Source organism: Xenopus laevis, chromosome 5L (genome assembly GCF_017654675.1).
Source record: "Xenopus laevis strain J_2021 chromosome 5L, Xenopus_laevis_v10.1, whole genome shotgun sequence".
In the NCBI taxonomy this organism is placed as follows: domain Eukaryota; kingdom Metazoa; phylum Chordata; class Amphibia; order Anura; family Pipidae; genus Xenopus; species Xenopus laevis.
The window spans coordinates 127,966,741-127,991,117 of NC_054379.1; the positions used below are offsets into that span (position 1 = coordinate 127,966,741).

At 38.1% G+C, this 24,377-nt stretch overlaps 1 protein-coding gene across 1 annotated transcript in view; it reads left to right on the forward strand.

Moving 5' to 3' along the window:
* Positions 1-3,783: 3,783 nt before the first annotated feature.
* Positions 3,784-24,377, forward strand: part of trpc1.L (transient receptor potential cation channel, subfamily C, member 1 L homeolog) — a gene marked incomplete at its 5' end in the record, with an annotated part of 30,054 nt that continues 9,460 nt past the window's right edge. The window contains 10 exon segments of the mRNA NM_001090350.1: positions 3,784-4,015; positions 9,517-9,671; positions 10,793-10,894; positions 11,530-11,732; positions 13,596-13,727; positions 13,901-14,096; positions 14,292-14,628; positions 16,708-16,847; positions 17,969-18,112; positions 24,072-24,247. Of these exon segments, the coding sequence (NP_001083819.1) occupies positions 3,889-4,015; positions 9,517-9,671; positions 10,793-10,894; positions 11,530-11,732; positions 13,596-13,727; positions 13,901-14,096; positions 14,292-14,628; positions 16,708-16,847; positions 17,969-18,112; positions 24,072-24,247 (1,712 nt within the window).

A 24,377-nucleotide genomic window follows, 5' to 3' on the forward strand; every position in this document is an offset into this window, starting at 1 on the left:
TATAAGAATCCCACTTAAAGCATACTTCCCAACTGTCTAGTTTTTCATGGCACAGTCCCTGTTTTGACAGCTCAGCCCACAGTCCATGATTGTTACTCAAATGCCCCAACATTCTCTTTGATCTCCTGCACTGAACAGCCATAAAAAGATACAATGTTTCTGAAATGTAATTAAATAAGAGGCTTTTGGCAGAGAGCCCAGAATACTTGGCAGCTGCACTAAAATACATTTGTACATTTGAGATGAGCAAAGAAACAACTGTAACAATTTAAGATAAGCAGGTCTCTTGTGGGAAATTCTTTAGCAAAACTGTAATAACAAATAAAACCTGACTCTAAAACCACCAGAAATGTGTTCAAACTTTCCATAGCATGCCAAATTTTGTAAAATGGATGTGGTATTCAGGGGGTTTGGCCATAAAATGGGCATGGTCAGAAATTCCCTGCCCTACGTGCGCCATCTTTTTGTCCCTTCTATTTTTCAAATGGTGGGAGGTATGTTTAAGGTTTATGATGCAAAGGTTAGAACCTTGCTACAATTAGACGTGGAGATATTTTCACAAATGATGTTTCAACAATATTTAATAGTGCTGCAAGGGCCGGATTTACATAGTGGGTGCCCCTAGGCCCACTGTCGTTTGTTGCGCCTGTCCCTTCCCCTTTATTCATGCAAATTTTCATCATCAATGGGGATTGGCGCATAGGATATTCAAAAAATGATTCTATCTCCAGCGCATTCCCAGTGTTTTTGAACCAATGTGGGTGTGGTTGGGCAGCATGCCGCCCCCTAAAATCCTGCCGCCCTAGGCCCGGGCCTTGGTGGCCTCTCCATATATCCGGGCCTGAGTGCCGCGTATTACATGGAAAGACCACAGTTCTTACCACATTCAAATTTAAACACAAGCTCTGTAAAACCGCTCACTGTCCTTATAATTCTCCTTTATATGCGATATCAGGCAAATCACTCTTCAAATGGGAACCTCATGGAAATTAAAGGTACAAAAAGGCTCACAATAGTGTAACACTGTTATAAAAATGTTGCAATTCTAAACTTTATGTTTAAGGTTTAGAGTGCAGCTGGCACAGACCATTTTCCCAACTGTACATGGAGCGTACAATTTCACACCTGGGCCTATAGTAGATGAGCCCTAACATCAACTGAGTACAGCATTTAAAGGAGAACTAAAAATGGCATATTTTATATACTGAATTTATTGCACCAGCTTAAAGTTTCAGCTTGTCAATAGCAACAATAATCCAGGACATCAAACTTGTCACATGGGGTCACCATCTTGGAAAGTGTCTGTGACACTCACATGCTCAGTGGGCTCTGAGCAGCTGTTTAGAAGCTAAGCTTAGGGGTTGTCACAAATTATCCAGCAGAAAATGAGGTTTGTCTGTAATAGAAGCTAATGCTACAGGGCTGATTATTAAATTCTGAAGCTAGTTGCACTGGTTTCTGTGCTGTCATGTAGTAATTATCTGTATTAATTACTAATCAGTCTTATATTGTGACATTTCTATTCTATGTGTACTGTATATTGTGAGTGGGTCCCTAAGCTCAGTAAGTGACAGCAGTACAGAGCATGTGCAGTGAATCAGCAGAAAAGAAGATGGGGAGCTACTGGGGCATCTTTGGGGGCACAGATCTTTACTATTAAAGGGATGTGGTTGCATTGGGCTGGTACAGAAGCACAAAACATTATGCACAATATTTCTACCCTACTTCTTTAGTTAAGCTTTACTTCTCCTTTAAGGGATATGAATGCCTAACCCCTGTCTATTTGTTTAGCTGCCACTGCACATATTTTATACTTTATTGTTTATTCATTTTCAGGCATGCCAGTTTATATGACATGAGAACACAGCAATCTGTGGCATACAGTGGCGCCTGCATGTGCTAACTGGCTCATATAGCTGCCCTCCAGTGACCAAAGGCCACCCAGTGCATCACACCCAGTGTATCCTGGGAAATGTAGTCTTTCTACCCAACAGTAATGAAAGATTGCAAAATTAAACATCCACCCCCTTAACTGATATTAAAGGGGTCCATCACCTTTGAGTTAACTTTTAGTATGCTGTAGAGTAGGGATGTAGCGAACCGCCGATAATGTGTTCGCGAACGCCGTTCGCGAACACCGGCAAAAATTGCGAACAGTTCGCGAACAGTTCGCGAACTTCGAACATCCGAAAATCGTTCGATTCGAACGATCGAAGGATTTTAATCGTTCGATCGAACGATTTTCGTTCGAATCGAACGAAAATCGTTCGATTTTAGCGATCGAATGGTCGAATGGTCGAACGATTTTGACGCGAACGCCTATTGGCTAACGTCGCGCGACGTTCGCGAACTTGCGGCGGACCCGAACAGCCGATGTTCGCGCGAACAAGTTCGCCGGCGAACAGTCCACGACATCCCTACTGTAGAGATTGATATTCTGAGACAATTTGTTTTATTTATGTTTCAAATCTTTTTATTCAGCAGCTCTCCAGTTTGTGGTTTCCGCAAGCTGGTTGCTACGGTCCATATTACCTTAGCAACCATGCATTGATTTGAATAAGAGACTGGAATATGAATAGGAGAGGACCTGAATAGAAAGAGAAGTAATAAAAAGTAGCAGTAACAGTAATTGTATAGCCTTACAGAGCATTTCTTTTTAGATGAGGTCAGTGACCCCCATTTGAAAGCTGGAAAGAGTCAGAAGAAAAAGGCAAATAATTCAGAAACTATAAAAAATAAATAATGTAGACCAATTGAAAAGTTGCTTAGAATTGGCCATTCTATACCATACAAAAAGTTAACGTAAAGGTGAACCACCCCTTTAAGCCAGAGATATGGACTTGCTAGCATGCTATTATTGCTATTGTATAAGCAAAGACCTCACAGTGCATTATGGGACATGTAGTCCACATGCCATTTTTTTGTTCTTTACAGTGTCAGGTGATATGATTGATTTAAACTGGCTATATGACTTGGAATATGGGTTTAACTGGGATATGTTATTGGGAATAGTAACCTTATTTTGAGAAAGACTAAAGCACCCCCAGCTCTTGCTGTGTCACCATACCTCCCAACATTTTGGAAGTAAAAAGAGGGACAAAAAAATTTTCTCGCACTTAGCGCAGAATTTTTTTTTGACCATGCCCCTTTCTGTGGCCACACCCCCTAACTATCATGTTCGTTTAACAAAATTTAGCAGGTTATGAAAGTTTGGAAATATTTCTCATTATCTAAACTGTGTTTTTTGTGTCTCAGAATTGTTACAAAGTATCTTATTTGCACCTGTTAGTTGTTCTGTGCTCTCTGCTAAAAGCCAATTGAGTTAGAAACTTTGTTTCTTTTTCTGGCTGTTCAGTGCAGAGAAAATAGGGACTTTCCAGTACAAATGAGGGACTGCAGGTTGAGCTGTCAAAAGAGGGACTTTCCCTCCAAAAAAGGGACAGTTGGGAGGTATGTGACACTACAGGGGTTAACAAAGGCAGAGAAGCACAAGCCCTAATAAAATGTAGCTGGCAGCAAGAGCTATTGTCCTGACAGCTGATGTAAAGCAAAGTTCTTGTCCTGAGGGAAGCAGTGCACATCATAGGCTGTTCAGACTATTCAGCAGCTCAGAGGACCAATGAGAGAGGTAAAAATGTGCCTGGAGCAAATCAAGAGATACTGAGCAGGAACCAGTGGGAAGAAAAACAGCCAATTGGGGCCTGGCTTGCATCTGAGCATCACAAAGCCTTTTACAGCTGGGATTGTCAAGCACAGGAGGAGGAATTACATGTATTAGAGGCAGAAAATCAAAGAGAGGAGCAGCAGCAGCAAGGGACACCCTGGCAGGCAGAGATCCTAAAGAAAAGCTCAGAGAGAGACGGCGTGTCCAATGGGAGTTCTGTCATCATGGCTGCTCTTTATCAGAGCACAGACTCGTCTTCCCCAAATACATTTTTGGCCCTTAAAGACGTCAGAGAAGTGAAGGAAGAGACCACTTTGGATGAAAGGCTTTTCTTATTGGCCTGCGAGAAAGGTAATGTCACAACGTCATGTTGTCATTGCTAAACTGCTCGTTAGTTTCTGCAAGATGCCCAGTATACAGACAGCATTAGGGATTACAGTCAATTATATTCATTGTACAGTTATGGGATCTGTTATCCTGAAACCCCTTATTCTGAAAGCTCCAAATTATATACAATATATATATTTCTTTGTAATAACTAATAAAACAATAGTAGCTTGTACTGAATCCCAACTAAGATGTAATTAATCCTTATTGAAGGTATAACAACCCTATTGGGTTAAATGAATGTTTAAATAACTTTTAATTGAAATTACTGAAAGATCGGCAAGTCCCGAGCATGCTGGATAGCAGGTCCCATACCTGTATTTATAAAACAGCAATGAATACTGTAGCATGGGGTTTATAGAGAAATGCTAAATGGTCATACTGAACTGTACTGAGAAGAAAACACTTGGCAGAAAAGCTCACACTCATTCCGATCAGCACGCATAGGCACTTCAGCTGGCTGTCCTCCCAACATGTCGCTTCTAATGTATACTTGTTGAATTCCAGCTGGGGTTTTACCACAAACTAGTGGATTAGTTGATAAAAGACATTTCATTTTGATTGCCTTTTTGTGAAAACTTATACTTGTAGTGCATGTTATAACGAGCAGCTTTTAGCTAGCCATTGATTAGTATAATTGGAATACTAATGGAAAATCATGGTCACTATCTGGATCCCAAAAGCCTTATTTCTGATCAGTTGTGTGTGTTGGAGAGGTAATATACTGTATGTTTTAGAAGTGGCAATATTTATTCAACATTATTAACAATAATAGGCAACACCTAGCCTTCCTCCAGCATCACCGTAGCTAACCAAGAATGCTGGGGATATAATTTAGCCTCATCTTCAAGGTCACATCAATATAGTAAAGACAGTATTCTGAATGAAACATTCCTGGGGGACATGCCTAGTGTCACATAAATCTTACTACATAATCTTATATGCCTTAATGAAGATTCTGGGAGGACCTTGAAGATCCCCTGACATTATGAGATTGTTCAGAACTCCACTTCACCAGCATATCACTCACATTGGGGTTCCTTATTGCAGATTCAAAAAAACGATGGAGAGCAGAATGGCAAACTTTCTATTGTACAGGGTGCATTGGCATTTTAAACCTGCCCAATACCCAAACCAACCATAACCCTTTTATACATGGACATCGGTTGAGCCACCTTCCACACAACTACCAATAATCATAATAAAGTTTAGGCCAGATTCAATTCAGTGACAACGAAGGTTTATCATGTGAAAACTCATGGTGCCAGACTCAATTTGAGATGCAATTTAATTCAGAAAAACGTATCTCACTGTTTATCATGTGAAAACTATATTGAAGTTTATGGGAATAAAACTGGAACTGAATTTGGAGAAAAGTTATTTCCCCTCGAATTGAATCTCGTCCATGAGTCTTCATGAGATAACTTTTTCTAAATGAATTTGTGTCTTTTGTGTCTTATGATATTACTGGTACGTGTATGGATTGCTTTACAGTATCAGGCTTCTAAAACCTTATACACAGGGGGTTATTTATTAAAGTCCGAATACCGAAAACTCCAAAAATTCAAGTTTTTTATACTATAAAATCTGAATTTTGAGTGGGAATTTTTTTTCCGAGATTTATTAAACCCTGAGGATGTAAAAAGTCAAAATCTGCAAATCCAGCATCTCAGACCTGCCGAGGTTGTACATAAGTCAATGGGGTAGTTTCCTGTCCTATTTGGAAGTTTCTGTGGTCTGCACTGGAATTTGCCTGAAAATCTGATTATTTCGGGCTTTTCAGACAAAAATCGTACAATTCGGATTTCCCCTCTATTTTTACGTGTGTCCCTGATCCGATAAAATCACAATTTTCTAATAATAAATAAGGTTCAATCGTGGATTCTAGTTTGGTCTGACTTTTTTCATGGAAATAGCCAGCTAAATTTGGACTTTGATCAAGAGACCCATGCAAGACCTGTGCTAATCACCAGCTCCAGCATGGCTTACAGATACCAGTGCAGCCTGCAGCCATGCACCTGAAAATAGTTAGCAATCAGCACTTACAAGTAACTTACACGTGTAATGTTAAAGGGATTTAGTCACGTGCCCTTATAATAAATATCAGTAAGAGATCCTTCTGTTCCCTAGGCAACAGCAACATTATTATTTTTTCCTCTGTAAACTAGGGCAATTACATATAATCTGAGATATGATGAAAATTATACATCACTTAAAAAACATTTTCTCTTTTAAATTAATGAATTAGACTGTTCTAGAGAAATTTATAAATGTAAGGATAAAGGAAGTAGTATGGCAGCTCTCAATTAGACATTAGGTATATATATAAGGAATTATCTGTTTGCACAGTAACCTAATATTCTTGTTTAAACATTGTTAATGGACAGAATGTAGAATAGATTCTCCTCTAATGCATCTTTCTAGATGTGAAATACATACAGGGATGTTGTAAAGGCGCAGGGCCTTTCACTGTACACTCTACACATGACAGTTTAATAAGCTGTTTGACCAAACTTGAAGACAGTTCTATTTTTTGGCCCCAAATAACCAATCCAAAGAATAAAATGCAAAAAGGAAAGGTTGTGGGAGCACTCCATGGCTAAATCAAAATATACTAAAATACAATGGAAGTTCTACTGATCTGGCCAAATTAACTACAGACATAGAGAAAAAGAAAAAAGATTGATCAATGCACATTCCCTGGTCGCCTGTCATATCAGTAATCTATGCAGATGCATGTATTTACAAAGACAGGGGTTTTTTAGTTACAAATTTATGATCATAAGATTGAAAAGCCACCATACCACATCAAGGTAAAACCCATATGGTGGTCCCTAACTATTTACCTCTGGTCATAATACTCAAATGCTAAAGCCTCCTGACATAACAACATTAACTGAAATAAAGGTCTCCTGACCTGGGCATTGGTTTCAATCATAGGGCTTAGTCTGCCATTAGATTTTAAAGGAGAGCGATAACCTAGACCACAGCATTGGTTCGATGAGATTAATCCTCCCCCACTTGCGGCTTTTAAGAGAGAGAGAAACTGCCCAGACCAACACCCATTTCCAAAGGCATGGGGCCACCATTTAAAGGGCCGTTTGTTTACTTTAAGTCAACTCAGCAAAAGTACCCTATTGGTGAGCATGTAGGGTCCTTACTGTGTATAGTCACCTTTATTTAGTAAATCTAAATGTTTCCTAAACTATTTGGACCCCCTTTCCAAGTGGAGCAGTGATTGGGGTGAGGGGGGCATAGTCAGTGCAAAATCATTTTTTGACACAGAACCCCATGGAGATACCATCTTATGTGATTATAAATGTATATTATTGCCTGTGGATATTTAGGGTGTATGCCTGATCAATGCTACACCTCAAAGTGAGGCTTGACCCAAAAAAGCAGCAAAATAGCAGGTAAAATTACTTATTTTTGTTTTTCCCTAAGAAACAAGATGTTAATGTCCATCTCTGCAATTTGATCATTATGAATTCAAAACAAAGAGTGTGCATGTTTATTCTCATATGACCAATGCAGATCATAATGTCTAGGAGCAGATGATGTTATTCTTCCACACTGTCCTGGTTCCCACATCTCATATATGCAAACAATTAAAATAATCTTTGATAGGAACCTCAAGAATATGCATAACACCCCAACCTACTTGTCAGAACAGAGTGCCAAGATCTGTGCTTGTCTTGTACTTACATGACATGCAAAAAAGGAGCACCAGTAGACAGGCGCTCCGGAGTCCTTCGCTTATCATCTGCTTAAAGGAGAACTAAAGCCTAACTAAAGAATTAGGCTAGAAATGCTGCACATTATGTTTTGGGCTTGTGTACCAGACCAAGCTTCTCAACAGCTGCTCAGAGCCCACTGAGCATGTGAGTGTCACAGACACTTTCCAAGATGGTGACCCCCTATGACAAGTTTGAAGTCCTGGATCATTGCTGCTATTGAGATGCTGAACCCTTAGGCTGGTACAATAAGTTCAGTATGTAAAATATGCATTTTAACCATATTCATTTTTATGGTTTAGTTCTCATTTAAGGAAGTTCTTCCCTTTGCACCTTGTGCCAGACACACCATTAAAAGTACAATTGTCAAGACGACATGTCATTTTTTTTGCTTTATGCGTACATTGCATGTTTTAAAAAGCAATAAAAAACTGTTGATGGAAAAAATACAATTGCCACTAGGGTGCAGAAAGAATATACTTGGTATCAGAGCCAGAGCCATGAGCATTTATACCAGTTGTATCTCTGTTGGTAAATAAGCCCTTGTGCATTTTTCCTTTGAAGCTTTCTTCTTAAAGCTCTACATGGCTGAGCGTATTCTTGGGTAAACCAAGAGTTACAGAGCATTTCTCCAATATAGCAAAAGCCTTGTTTTATTCTGAAGTAAAAGCCTTAAAAACACGCATTGCCTTCAGAATCTATATGTAATCAGTTTTATGTCTCCTTAAAGGAATTGTTCAGTGTAAAAATAAAAACTGGGTAAATAGATAGGCTGAGCTAAATAAAAAATGTTTCTAATATAGTTAGTTAGCCAAGTATGTAATGTATAAAGGCCGGAATGACTGGATGTCTAACATAATAGCCAGAACACTACTTCAGTGCCGGAACTAGGGGTAGGCAGAGTAGGCACGTGCCTAGGGCGCAAAGCTTGGAGGGCGCCAGGCACATACCTTTCTCCACTTCCTACCCCTTGTCCGGCTGAGTGTGCTCCTCTCCTTTTCAGTCCTGCGTAATGTTTGTGCGTGTATGCATGCGTGCGCATACAGGAGGGGAGAAGGAGAGCATAACGCAAGCGGGTGACAGGTGACTTTCTGCGCGCGCGGTGGAGTGGGCGCCATGGTTGGCTGGGTTGCCTGGGGCTCCTGGCCGGCCTGGCCCAGCCCTGCACTACTTCCTGTTTTTCAGCTCTCTTGGTTTACACTGACTGGTTGCCCAGGTTACCAGGCAGTAACCAATCAGAGACTTGAAGGGGGGGCACATGGGTCATATCTGTTGCTTTTGAACCTGAGCTGTATGCTGAGGATCAATTGCAAAATTACTGAACAGATATGTCCCATGTGGCTCCCCTTCAAGTCGCTGACTAACTCAGAGTTAGAGAGCTGAAAAGCAGAAAGTAGTGTTCTGGCTATTATATTAGACATCCAGTCACTCTAGCCTTTATACATTACATTTTTGGCTAACTAACTATATTAGAAACATTTCTTATTTTGCACAGCCTATCTATTTACACAGTTTTTATTTTCACGCTGAACTATTCCTTTAAAAGGAAGTGGTGGACCACTGTGCATAATCATAACATATCATGTAACACTACCCAGACCGCAGCTTGAGCTGAGTACAAATTTCATTTTTCATTTATTGCATCCAAACCAGAACATAATTTAGCAGGTTTTGCTCATATATCAATATTCTGAAATGTTAGTCTGCATTATTCTGTATTTACCAATGCAGGTGATTACTATATGGTGAAAAAGCTTTTGGAAGAAAACAGCTCAGAAGAACTGAACATCAATTCACTGGATATACTCGGAAGAAATGCTATCACAATATCCATTGAAAATGAGAACTTGGATATCCTGCAGCTTCTTCTTAATTATGGTTTCCAGGTAAATAAGTAACATCTGTTCCAACTGATCATGCAATGGCAGCAGGCTAAGAACATCTAGCTATTCTGCTGCTGTTGAAAAATGATACTCAGAAAACTCTGAACTGTTCAGAAAAATGACATACATATTACAATGTTCTTGTTAAAGTCAAAAATGTGCAAAGCCCTTACTGAGCTTTGATGCTGATTATTCAGGTAATAGCTATCACTTAGAAGTGAGCGTAGTAAAATGATACAAAGATAAATGCACTCCATAGTATCCAGACACTCCAAGTAAAATGACATATCCTCACTGCTGAATTCCAACTGTCTCCATATGCATTGTCAGTGCAGGAACTATTTATAGGGAGTGTGAGGTTTTTATGGGCGATCAGAGACAAACATTGGGCTGTGGAGCAGTTGAAATGCATTCAGTGTTTGGCAGATGCCAGGAGAACACTAACTTTAGGAATGCAAGATGCCAAAGATAATGTTTGTTGGAGGAAAACAATGGTCTGGTGCTGTTTTCTGTGGTTTGGAATAGGACCCTTTGAAGAAGTTGTTTCCTGTATTAGCATAATACTGCCACAACACATAAAATGGGTTTGCCTAGATGGGAGTGACTTTGACCTTCAAAAATACCTCATATCAACCCAACCCAGCACCTGTGTGATTGGAGCAATTACTTCCAATAATCTTGTGCCTAAATGGAAGCAAATCCCACAAACATTGCTCCTTAGTGGAAAGCCTTCCCAGATGAGTACAGGCTGCTTTACCAGAACAGGGAGGACCTGCTCAGGAATAAAAACATGGGTGTTTAGATACTTTTGGTGACATAGGAGATAACTATCTGGAGAGATTTCTGGAGATGTTGCCCACGACAACCAATCAGCAATTAGATTTAAACAGCCACCTATAACTTATAAAACAAAAGTAAAAATCTGATTGGATGCTATGGGCAAGATCTCCAGAAATCTCTCCAGATATTTATCTCCAATGTTAGAAGTGTAATGTCCCAGAGTGTTAAATTACAAGAAACATCTGCTTTTTCTTTTTACACATTCTATTTTTTCATATGAAAATATTTCACCTAAAATGTAGATATTATACCTTATTAATAGAGTGTTTGTTGTGTTTTACCAGTCTACAGATGCCCTCCTTGTGGCAATTGACTCCGAGGTGGTGGGAGCTGTGGATATCTTGTTAAATCATCAACCAAAATGGACAACAAGGCCAAGTATTGTAGTAAGTCATATGCCATGCAGGTTTGCATTTTGCTCCCTGTAGACTTCTGGAAAAAAAGATGGACTAGATTTACTAATGATACTCTTCGTGCATGGGTACATGTGTTCTCATTTTTGTGTGTGCATATGTATTTCTATGTGTATGTCCATGCTCCTCTACAAGAGTGTGGTAAAATGAAAACTGGAATTAAAACTTTGTACATAAGGATTGTCACAGTTTGGGTGAATAAATGGAAGGCTTTGGGCATGTAGATGTTGGCCACAAAGTGATTTTTAACTCAGCTTGCCTAAAATGAAAAAAAAAAATGGCAAACTGGACTAAAACAGAGTTCACAAATCTCCACAATAAAAATAATTAAAAATTATAAAAATCAGTGCAACATCCTTTACCAAAAGCACTATGCCTCTTCTGCCCCTGTGCTAGTTATAGGCTTTGTGCTGTGGAACATATCCTGGGACAATGCAATAACTAATATATCAAAATCAGAACAGGAGTAGAGAAAAGAGAACTTACTGGCTGTTCTATTGTAGTTACAAAGCAGACCATCAGTAATGAGAAACAAGTTCAAGCTTTGGCAGGCAACTCACACATTACATAGATTCTGTCTTATCTGAGATGTGTGCCCTATATTTCAGAAACTTATGGAGCAAATCCAGAATCCAGAGTATTCCACAACCATGGATGTGGCTCCTGTTATCTTGGCTGCTCATCGGAATAACTACGAGATTCTTACCATGCTTCTGAAGCAGGATGTCTCTCTCCCAAAGCCTCATGCTGTGGGCTGTGAGTGCACCCTGTGTACAGCCAAGAACAAAAAGGACAGCTTGAGACACTCCAGGTTAGGATTATCACACTCACTTGGCAATGCTAAATATCTGTTTTGATTGGTGGCTGAATTTGCAGCAGCAAATAAAATATTTGGTATCATATTTTAATAGTAACTGTATATATACAGGTATGGGACCTGTTATCCAGAATTCTTGGGACCAGGGGTTTTCCAGATAATGGATCTTTCTGTAATTTGGATCTTCATACCTTTAGTTTTTTTAAAATAAACATGTGAATATTAAATAACCCCAATAGGCTGGTTTTGCTTCCAATAAGGATTCATTATATCTTAGTTTGGATCAAGTACAAGCTACTGTTTTATTATCAAAGAGAAAAAAAAATTGGAATAGTTGGATAAAATGGAGTCTATGGGAGACAGCCTTTCTGTAATTCGGAGCTCTCTGGAGAACAGGTTTCTGGATAATAGACCAAACCTGTACTAACAATGCCCAAAAGACAATTGGGGGGCAAGAGACTGTGGGACCCATTCAGACTTTTTTGTGCTTCCCTGTGGCCCAGATGCTACACCCTACAGGAAACTTTTGTTCCCTGACAGCTTTGTTTTTGTTGAGTGTGTAGAAATCATTGTATTCACACTCTGTACATACAATAATTCACATTATTGCATTTGATTAAAGTCAGTAAATATGATGAGTTATTTAGTACTTGCTTTGACCAACCCTCTGTGCTGCACACATTACACTCCAAGCCTCATTTTATATTAGTTGTGCACTATGAGGCACAATAACTTGCACAGCTTTGCACACATTAAAACACCACACACTAAACAATTGCACTTATGGTTTCTTGTGCATAGTTCCAATGAACTCCTTGCACCTATCGATGTAAATAAGGAGCAAGGTACAAGGGAAGCCTGTGCTCTAAACCTGCCATTGACAAGGTAGGATGTACAGGGCTGTGATTGCACGTTGTGCCAGTGTTGCATGTCATTCACTTACAGTTCAACATTTTACATTGGAGTTTAGAGAAAACATTTCAGTGTTACGATGGGAAATGACAGCACTGTGTTTTTGCATGTTGCAGTTTGCACACACTAGTAAATGAAGTCCACTGTGCAAAATTGACTATTTGTGCAACAACATACAAATGTATGGATAAATTATTGAGGGGGTGTTTTTTAAACTGAATGATCATTATAGAAAGGGGTGTCAGTTGAATAATGTGTCTTTTGAAAAGTATCATATTGTACTCTGCTATCACCATCATGAAATTTGATAGTGTGTGGCCCTACTGAGTAGTCAAGGGTCACATAAAAGGAATCTACCATCTTATATGATCCCCATGGTTGTACTCAATGGCAAATGTGTGTGACAGGTGGGATGGGCAAATGGTACACATTTGCCTGAGTGATTTACAGCTCAGAGACCAAACACTCCATATTATTTCCATATACTAATTTCAAGGGCAATTGCCTGGACCTGCAGGGTGCACAGGTGGTTCTTACTTGGAAATGCAGAGTCATCGATGACCAGTGGGTCCAGGCAATTCCAACTAAAATTAATGAGTGGTGGTTTCAAGCTTTTTTAGTTCCTTAGGGGACACAATGCCGTTAATGATCCTGTGCTCCTTTGCCCTAAGCAATTGTTATGCTGTGTTTAAATGCTTTCAGGCTGGCTGTCCATTTCCAGTTATTCTAGAGCTATAATTTCAAGTATCCTAACAGTTGTACATATAAGAGAAGTTCAAGATTATATATTTTTCTTAGGTATGTTTGTGAACAAGACGCAATCCAGAATCTGTGATTTCAATGCATCTACTGTACAAAAGCTGACACTCAGCTTTAGGCTCATTCTGAGCAAGTTGTTTCTTTCACATTTCAGGGAGCCGTAACAAAGCTTGGATTTTATTACAGGTTTCGACTCGATATCTATCGCTGCTTGGCCAGTCCGGCTTTAATTATGCTGACTGAGGAGGATCCAATTTTGAGAGCCTTTGAACTCAGTGCAGACTTGAAAGAGCTCAGCCTTGTAGAGGTGGAATTTCGGTGAGAATAATCATCACACAAATATTTGACTTTTAATAAATAATTATTTGCTAAAAGTACTTAATATTGCTAGAAGGAACAACCCTCTTCTATCATGCAGTCAAACTGAAACACCAAATAGTAGATTCCTATTGAATGACCTGTTTGTTTTCAACACAACATGTTGCATTTAGGAATGATTATGAAGAACTTGCTCAAAAGTGTAAGACTTTTGCTAAAGACTTGCTGGCCCAGGCCCGGAACTCTCGAGAGCTTGAAGTCATTCTAAACCATCAGTCCAGTGATGAGCCTTTAGACAAGAGAGGGTTGCTTGAGGAGCGCATGAACCTGAGCCGCTTGAAACTCGCCATCAAGTACAATCAAAAGGAGGTAGGAGTCTGGGAAGGTGCTATTCTAGGAAACCCTTAGAAAAGACTGACAAATGATCTGTTTTGCAACACTATAAAACATAATGCTATAGAGAAAAGGCCAAGAACATGGTACCCACCCAGAGGTTTGCATCTCTTTAACTGCAATCTTTATCTACAAATACTAGTGTCTCTTTTTTTTCTTCTTATCTTCCAGTTTGTATCTCAATCTAACTGCCAGCAATTTCTGAATACTGTCTGGTTTGGCCAAATGGCAGCGTACAGACGGAAACACACCTGCAAAAAGATTTTGATTGTACTTACCGTTGGAATTTTTTGGCCAGTCCTCTCCATGTGCTACTTGCTAGCCCCCAAATCCCAAGTTGGACGTATAATTCATACCCCGTTTATGAAATTTATTATACACGGAGCATCTTACTTTACTTTTCTGCTGCTTCTTAACCTATATTCTTTGGTTTACAATGAGGATGAGAAGAACACCATGGGGCCAGCATTAGAGAGAATAGATTTCCTTCTTATTATATGGCTTATAGGTATGTTCAATATTGTTTCAATACTTCGCATGACAAACTAATCTGTTTTTGCTATATTTGATACTAATACTGTACCTGTTGTCTGTGGTCTCCATAGAGCAGAGGTTCTCAGCTGCAATTTTTAAATGCCACCAACAAGGCACATTTCAGATATACTTTATCCTCACAGCAGAGCAGTAAATTATAAATTCTGGCATATTAACCTTGTAGGCCTTCAAATGGCTTGCAACAAGCCATAGCTTTAGAACACATCTGATATAGGTTTGGTCAGCATGTGTAGAACTGACTATTCATGAGAGAACATGTATTATTGGTTGTGTACATGATGGAAAACATACCATGTGCCTGGGTCTCACATGTTTACATCTAGCTACTGTTCCACCATCATGCTATACAGTTACAGAAGAGGACAAAAGGGTAAAGAAACCAAAAGCAGATTTAGTTAGGGTAGGATCTTATAAATTAGACAACTGAGGAAGAACTAAAGTACAACTACACTCAGATGCAGTTCAATGCTCTCCCACGTGTACCCCATAACTACTTCATCTTCATTTGCTACTAAATATTAACTAGCAGTTTATTTTCTTTATTGTAGAAATGTCCCAACTGATACACTGTATTAGGGTAAGGCAGAGAGGGCCCTCTATGATAGAAACATAACAACAAAAGCACAAAGGACATATTATATCATGCATCAGTTGTTGGAAATTATAAGCACGTACATCAGGGATGCCCAACCTGCAACTGTTGCTATACTGCAACTTCCAGCATTCAATGGGCTAGCTGTCAACTGGGCTGCAATTTGCATTGCAACAACTGGAGGGAGCAGGTTGTACATCACAGATTTGTGTAATTCCTCCCTGCCTTCTTTTCTAATTTGGGCACAAGATACAATATATTTATTTAGAAGGGAAATCCACTATGTACCCACACACATATACAGTATATATATATATCTTTCATTCTTGCTGGGAGACTCAGGTAAGAAATGTCCTTGGATACCTGGCTATGACAAGTGGGCTTTGTTGATTATTAATAATATTTGCCAATCGGGAGTCAATAGGTGTTTTGATTTGGTCAGCCACCTACCTAGCAAAATCTGTTTACTGCCAAGCTGTGAGTTACTTTACTCATTTCGAACCAGGTTCTTCTAAATGATCTCTGTTTGCTAAGCTGTGGCTTGCTTTGGAACCAACCAGACAGTTTACACAAATCTGGAAACTGCAATAGCAGACAACCATCTCACAAACAGCCTAGAACATAATCTTTCTTCTGAATGCGCTTGACATCCATTCCTAAAAGTTTTTATAGTAAATATAAAAGATAAGGCAGCTAGCACTGCAAAACCTTAATTATAGGGACACAATATTTAGAGACGCTGACTATAGTATACAAATGAAAAAGATTGAGCTTTAGTCCGTTTGAAAAATAAAATGAATGTAATTTTTTAGTCCATGTACTGTAAACCTTATATAGCCAATCACATGCAAAATAAGTGGAGGTGTTTTATATATCTTATAAAATATTCTTTTGAACCTCATTCATACAGTGACAATAGCTGGTGCACAATGCCTGTGGAGAGAAGTCTTGTGCAAAAAGAGAACTTCCACTCCAGTACCCTGATTACACCCTGCAGAGTTTCTTTTGCAGACTCTTTTAGTACTTATAGCATTCAGTCAATGCCAAAGTAGCCCTGAGCGCACTACTTTGAAATGAACCAGATGGGGGTCTGTTTAAAGAAACTGTTTTAAAAGTGATAGGAAGAAATTTACTGCGACTGAATAGGAAAAATATAACTCCATCTTACCAAAGTCTCCCTTTTTATTTGAAATAAAATATGTAAGGTATGCCTGTAATGAACTGTGAACTAAACAAGCAATATGGCTTAACCTACTCTATTATATATATGGAATGTATTATTTATTCAACATAAAAAATGAATTATAACATAAAAAATTCCTGGGTACATGAAGGAGTGAATGAATTGTTTGATCGCAGAATAGTCTGGCAGCTAGGCTTGTTTAAATAAAGCATACTGCTTGGATTTCCTATAAGAAACTCTATATTTTTTATTTTCAGGAATGGTTTGGTCTGATGTGAAGCAGCTATGGTATGATGGGCTGGAGGATTTTTTAAAGGAATCCCAAAATCAGCTAAGCTTTGTCATGAATTCCTTATACTTAGCCACTTTTGCCCTAAAAGTAGTGGCTCACAACAAGGTGATTATTGTTTTGACCAGGACTTCCATTCAAGAGACCAACAAGAATTCCTCCATCAGCAGAATGCTGGCAGGGAAACCAAGCAAAGGCAACTTTATTATTTCTGGGTTATATGCAAACGTGACAGCAAAATCTATCTTGATCTAAATTCCTAAATGTCAAAAAGAGAATTAATAGATGAAAAGAAAGAAATGCAGCTCTAGGAAGTCCATTAGTATTGAACAGACATATCTGAATGAGAAACCTTTCGTCCTAAGCACAGAGGGTAGAAAAATCCACCACTGGCTACAATTGTTCGTTAAAATTTGTTTGCTACGCAAGGGATAAGGCAGGAATAGAATGGTAGCAAGAGTGTCCCAAATACTTAGACAGGTATATCATTGGATATAGACACTACATTACTTAAATTCACATTATACTTTTATATTTGCTCTGCGCAAGCTAAGATCTTTCATCCATGGCTACTTATTTCAGATCGGTATCCACAGAGAAGAAATCTTTAAGTACAGTTACAATACTCTGTAAATGTCTATGGCTCATTCAGTGTTTTGATTGCTATAATTCTCCTAAAATTTGTGGTTATCAAGATACCTTGAATATCCAGCTTTATCCACAGCAGTACTAGCTTGGTCCTTGCAAGGGTGTGACCCAGGGTATAACTGGGAGCAGCTACCAATGGTATAGAGCAGAGGTCCCCAACCTTTTTTACCTGTGAGCCACATTAAAATGTAAAAAGAGTTGGGGAGCAACAAAAGCATAACAAAAGTCCCTGGAGGTGCCTAATAAGGGCTGTGATTGGCGATTTAGTAGCCCCTGTGCCTAGCAGCTTACAGGAGGCTGTAGAATATAGCTCTATACTTTTGTAGTAATATGAATTAACCAAAGGTGCAAAGTATAGTGCTTCTATGGGCTATTTCATACTTCAGTCTTCTGTAATGTCAAGGCTACTTACTGTATACAATGGACTTATTCTCATGGATCTGCCTTAATGTTGTGCACCTACTTGCACCTATGGCAAGTTGGTGCATTTTTCTTATTTCTATAGAACATAATTATATGCTGCTCTGCTACATTACAGAAGTTATGTAAAATATTCATTTGTTTTTGTCTTTCTTGGACAGTTCCATTCTATTGCAGAGAGAAAGGATTGGGATGCTTTCCATCCAACGTTGGTAGTAGAGGGTTTGTTTGCATTTGGCAATGTGCTCAGCTACCTCCGTCTCTTCTTCATGTACACAACCAGTTCAATCCTGGGGCCACTTCAGGTAAGAATATTGCAAAGGAAAAACTCCAACTGCTCAAAAGAGCACTAATAGATCAATATTTAATATCCATACTAAAACAATCATTCTTATTTAACAAGGATTTGGGATTGTTTATGGATAACAAGCCATGTAAGTCTAGGCAGTGCCACTCAGTGGCTACTAAAGCAAATAAAGTGCTCTCTTACATAAAAAAGGGCATTAACTTGAGGGATGAAAACATAATTTTGCCTCTTTATAGGCAAGGCCTCACTCCTTAAGAAGGATATAAATGAGCTGGAGAGATGTGCAACTAACTTGACAAAGAAGATGAAGGATTTAAACTATAAGGGTAGACCGTCATGGTTGGGGTTGTTTTCTCTGGAGAAAAGGTACGTGTGGTGGGACATGATTACTTTTTACAAGTAAATTAGAGGAAATTAAAGATCAAAAAAGGGGGGATCGATTTTCCCATAGAAAAAACTAATGCACCAGAGGCCACCCCTTTAGAGCAGAGGAATAGAACATTAAATTGAAGCAGAACAAACAGTTCTTCACAGTGAAGACAGTGAGGTTGTGAAGGTTGATTCCATTAATTCCGTTAGGAGCAGCTTGGATGATTTCTCGGACAAGCATACATCATTTCTTAGGCTATGCCTTTCAAGAGACCAACATCTTGATGATGATGTTGCACAATGTTCAAACTAGAAAATATAAACCATCTCCACACTGACTTTATTTGTTGCATGTTAACTCTATTGAGATAAATGAACACAATATCGTAATGAAAATGGAGTTATAAAACATGGTTCAATATTTGCTCATTACACATTTTGGTATAAAACTGACCATAGGATACACTTGTCCAGATCACCACAAGAGTGGATCTTTGCCTGGTTTGGTCAAAACAGCGGTGGGCCAAAATATACTGTGCCAATCATTAAACTATTTGACCAGCAATTGGTCACTAGGGGGTCATGCAGAACAGCATCCATGGTACACTGCACTTACCTGGACTTTTGACCTCATCATTTAATACCAAGACTATCAACTGTTCATACTTAATACAAAAAAACATCCCAATGGAAGTATATAAACCAAACCTCAAAAATACAAACAATTGACTAAATGTACGCTGAGCATATTATAATTGCGAATGTGAATTATTCCGTGCTCCCTGATAAAATTCTGCATTAGTCAATTAGTAAATGTAAATCATTTTTTAGGCTAAAAAATTTTGGGATTTGGGATTTTAATGTAAAAAATTGGCTTTTTCTCATAATTCACTTGAATCCCAGGGGGAATAAATCAGTGTCCAAAGTTGGTGGAAAAAAGGGTCTACTTCTGTAGATATGGGGTCTAAAGTTAAGTGTTGTAAAGTGTTTGAATTCTGTTTGGCCAGGCACTTGAATTTGTCCCAATCCCAGTCCTGCCATAATATATCTTGAATGTATGACCTCAGTACTGCAAGACAGCAGCGACCATTGTGCTGTTTTGTCTTGTTTAAATATCACTGTCTATGAGAGGAGGGAAATGTCCCATTTGTGTGGACAAATTCCCACAATCATTTGAAGAAACAACGTTTTTGTATCATTTGGCCCAACTGTGTGCTTACACAAGTAAAATACATGTCTGTGCTCTATATGTTTGATTTGAAACTCTCATTAATCCTTTATAAATACAGTTTGTTTCATATTTACTATCCTTCTAATTAGAATTTAGCGTTTCTGCCACTAGACTTGCAGTCCATAAAACATAACATATTTAACATACTGTCCGCACACTCAGTTCATTTATAATGGGACAGCTTTATGCTGCTTTACACATAGAATGTTTCTTCAGTTATGTTTTTTCCATCAATACAGTACACAGTCGCACCATTCACTCATAAACAGTGTGGCCTATATGCTAACTAGTAACCGATAAAGTCACCAAGATCTAAAGTCACCTTTTTTATGAGACGTTCCACGCATCGGACTCAAACTTCAAAGAGTGAGATCTATTTATAAATATGTGTAGATGTTAAGATTTGTATAGCAAAGCAGAATACCCTTTCCTCTTAAGTCATCCAAGCATTTCTGATATGAAAGAGCCCTTGAGTACTGGAAATATTTTTTACTGCTCAGCAAGTGTTGGGTTTGGTTTCTATAAACACATCCAACAATTATTAATTTGGCATAAATAGTAACTAAAAAGATACAGGAAAGGGACATGAATCCTATTTGTAAGGGCTGTCAAGTTCTAAAGTCTTATAGAGTACATTGGTTTAACAGAGATGTTTTAATCACTTCCAGGGATGGGCAAATAAACTGTAACAGATGCAAAAAAATGGTAAGATAGAGCAGTGGAATAGAGGCTCACTTCATTGTGATTTTTCTAGTTTTAAAATAAAACACTTCCATGGTAAAAATCCAATGCTCAAAAGAAGACATCAGAAATCCTATTCTTTAGTTTCACCTCCTGCATTACATACAGTTACCAACAATCAGAGGTTTCACTCTATTGCAACGTCATATATTTAATACCATTCTTGAGACACACAACTGGAGGCCTGAGTACATGTAGTTTAGAGTCCAGCTGGTAGTTTAGAGTCCATCAGGAAAGGCAGGGACAGATTCCACAATCACAGGAACCAGGTTGGGCACATGAAGCATCAGGAACCTCTTTTTAAAGGGGATTTTAAACATATTATAAGTGTGTTCATACAGGTGTAACATGCACATAAAGATGTGTGTGCGTGTCTGCCTATGGGCACAGAAGTTTCCACATAAAGATGTCAGTGCTTCAAAAACACATTTTCCCAACATTAATTGCCTCTTGTAGTACTATAGAGTAAAAAACAAGAGACGCTGGAGCATGCAAGGCATAAAGGCATAGAGCAGGCAGGAACAGGGAAACAAGTGGAGTATCTGGATGTTACAAATGCACAATATTCATGGAATTCTGTCTATAAAAAATTGAATTTTCACGGCAATGCAGGTGCTTTGATATTATATCTGGTGCACTACCAATATAGCAATATAATAACCATTTTTAAATGTATGGATGCTGTTTAATAATCAATCTGCTGTTTATACATCTTTGAAGGCAGGGGAAGGTCTGAATGACAATGGTACTGCTGTGTTAAACCACACATCAAAATACTGTAGTAAGAACCCAAAACGTCAGTTTAACATATATATATATATATATATATATATATATATATATATATATATATATATATATGTATACATATATATATATAGTAACAGTAGAACCCAGATTTTATGTACCCAGAATTTATGTTTCCCTGCAATTGAAGCTGTTTTTCGCAGTCCCATAAAGGCAAGTGCTTTTTTGATGCCATGCATCAGGGCTCTACAATATATATATATATATATATATATATATATATATATATATATATATATATATATATATATATATATATATATATATATATATATATATAGCAAATCGAAGGACCCGCACTCACAGGACTTAAAATTCAAACTTTACTTTATTTCAGAGCAAAAGACTGACATTTCGACCGACCCACGGCCTTTCTCAAAGTGCCAGACAAACAGTAGACAATGCCTTAAATCTGCGTAAAGGCGGGAAAACAGCAGCACCACCCATGACGTATAGCCATCATCATAATGGAGTGACCTCCCATTTAACATGTCTCTGTAAATACATATAATCCCACATCTGTTAATATATTTTAAAAAACAAGCGATAAAAGATCTACAATTCATCTATTGTTATACAGTAAGTTAAAAACAAAATAGCTAACTTGTATGTAACAATAATGTAGCTCATAAGTTTAAACTATCTAAACATTGTTGCTAACTTATCACTCTCTGAGTAGATGTCACATAATTTACAAGGTTACCAGTCATTTCATGGACTATCTCTTCACTACAGTTAAAATCAACCGGGTCCCCATAATATATTAATACTTTACATTCACTTAATTGTTTAACTACATGTGTTAGAGTTGATGGTTCATTACTAAATTTAATACAATATGACCTTAGTCCATTTATTATATCTTTCAAATGGCCACTTAGTTGTTGTTAAATCAGGGGGTACAGCCACATTATATTTTAAGTATATAGTTGTTAGTGCCTCTCTAATAGTTGCACAGAGAACGCTAGTTGAATCCCAAGGCCCTCGCACTAGCCACTTACTTTTAATCATTAGACCTCTGTGTGTCATAATCAAATAATATCCCATCCCCCTAATACATATATAAATACCACCTGATCATGTTGGTACAATTCATAAACATGTTAGTGTTCACTATAATAATCCTGTTTAATAATACCCAGATTAAAAATTATTTAATCATCTCAACCCCAGTACTAAACTTACTATGTGATATATATGCAGAACCAATTAATTAGTATATATAATGTGTAAATATAAAAAAATTAAAAAAATATTTAAAAAACAAAATAAACATAATCTGCAGACATATTATCCGCAAACGTGTGCATCCCAACACCAACAGTGGGTGTTCACATTAGTTAATTGTTTAAATTAAATTCCATGTGTTAACCCCATAGTGTCCATTATTCAATTGCCAAAAGAAAGCCAGCAGCACACTGAGTCAGGTTGCAGTTGTGTTCAAAAAGAATTATTTTATTAAGCCCATATGCAAAAGGCAACGTTTCGAGCCTACTAGGCCCTTTTTCAAGCATTATTCAATTGCCAACAGAGTCTATATTGAGTATTCGAACCAAAGTCCGTGTATGGCATAGCTCTTCCAGCAGCCGGTTAGAATAAATACACCTTCATAAAGCAGTTATCGTTAATGGGCTCACGTTACTTTAAACCGCCGATATCACAGGGAAAGTTATTATATCTCTCAAAGTAAAGTCATGAGCAGAAAAAACTTGTTGTTAACATTCTGGTTACTGATACTTGTTAATAACAATCTTGCCATCGCTGCTTCATGGTATGCAAAAATACGGCTTCAATGTTCATAGAAGGGGGCCAATGTAAAGTATTAATATATTATGGGGACCCGGTTGACTTTAACTGTAGTGAAGAGATAGTCCATGAAATGACTGGTAACCTTGTAAATTATGTGACATCTACTCAGAGAGTGATAAATTAGCAACAATGTTTAGATAGTTTAAACTTATGAGCTACATTATTGTTACATACAAGTTAGCTATTTTGTTTTTAACTTACTGTATAACAATAGATGAATTGTAGATCTTTTATCGCTTGTTTTTTAAAATATATTAACAGATGTGGGATTATATGTATTTACAGAGACATGTTAAATGGGAGGTCACTCCATTATGATGATGGCTATACGTCATGGGTGGTGCTGCTGTTTTCCCGCCTTTACGCAGATTTAAGGCATTGTCTACTGTTTGTTTGGCACTTTGAGAAAGGCCGTGGGTCGGTCGAAACGTCAGTCTTTTGCTCTGAAATAAAGTAAAGTTTGAATTTTAAGTCCTGTGAGTGCGGGTCCTTCGATTTGCTATGGAGATTATTTACAGATTCTGCACCCAGGCAGACTAATGACTTTATTGTGAGTGCCGGTATATATATATATATATAAAGCATGTTTCTGGTTCCCTTCAGCCTTGACTAAAGCTTTGGTAATCTATTTTCTGTTAAAGATACAGTTTGAGCCTCAATGTGCCCTCCAAGTAGAACAGCATTAGTGTTGCTGCATGTGCTTTGAAAAATGCCAACTGTTACAGAAGGAGAACTCCCACACAGCCAAATGCTTTCTAGAGCAAATCACACCATAATGAATCATTATAATGATTATGAAGAGAAATGGATCTGTTCTAATGTCAGCCTAAATTTGATCCATTAACCCTGTCAGGTTTCTCAGATATCACTTTACCTTGCATTCTTAATTCTGCACACACAGAACACATGGCAGGCACATCTTCTAATATGTACCCCAGGTTTGTGCTGTGGTTATAGAACTTTCTACTTAACAATCGTATGTCAATACTGGTTCTTGCAGATTTTCATGGGTCAGATGCTGCAAGACTTTGGGAAGTTTCTCGGCATGTTCCTGCTTGTGCTGTTCTCCTTCACCATCGGTCTGACCCACCTGTACGAAAAGGGCTACACCACCAATGAACAGAAGGACTGTGTGGGCATTTTCTGTGAGCAGCAAAGCAACAACACTTTCCACTCGTAAGTATAAAAGTGCACCTTGCTGATTTTGCAGTGACAAAAGTGATAAGGCTGTTTATCGTAACAAAGGAAAAACTCCTCAAACTGTCTCAGCATTAATAATAAATAACAATATTTAGGTGCTCCTTGA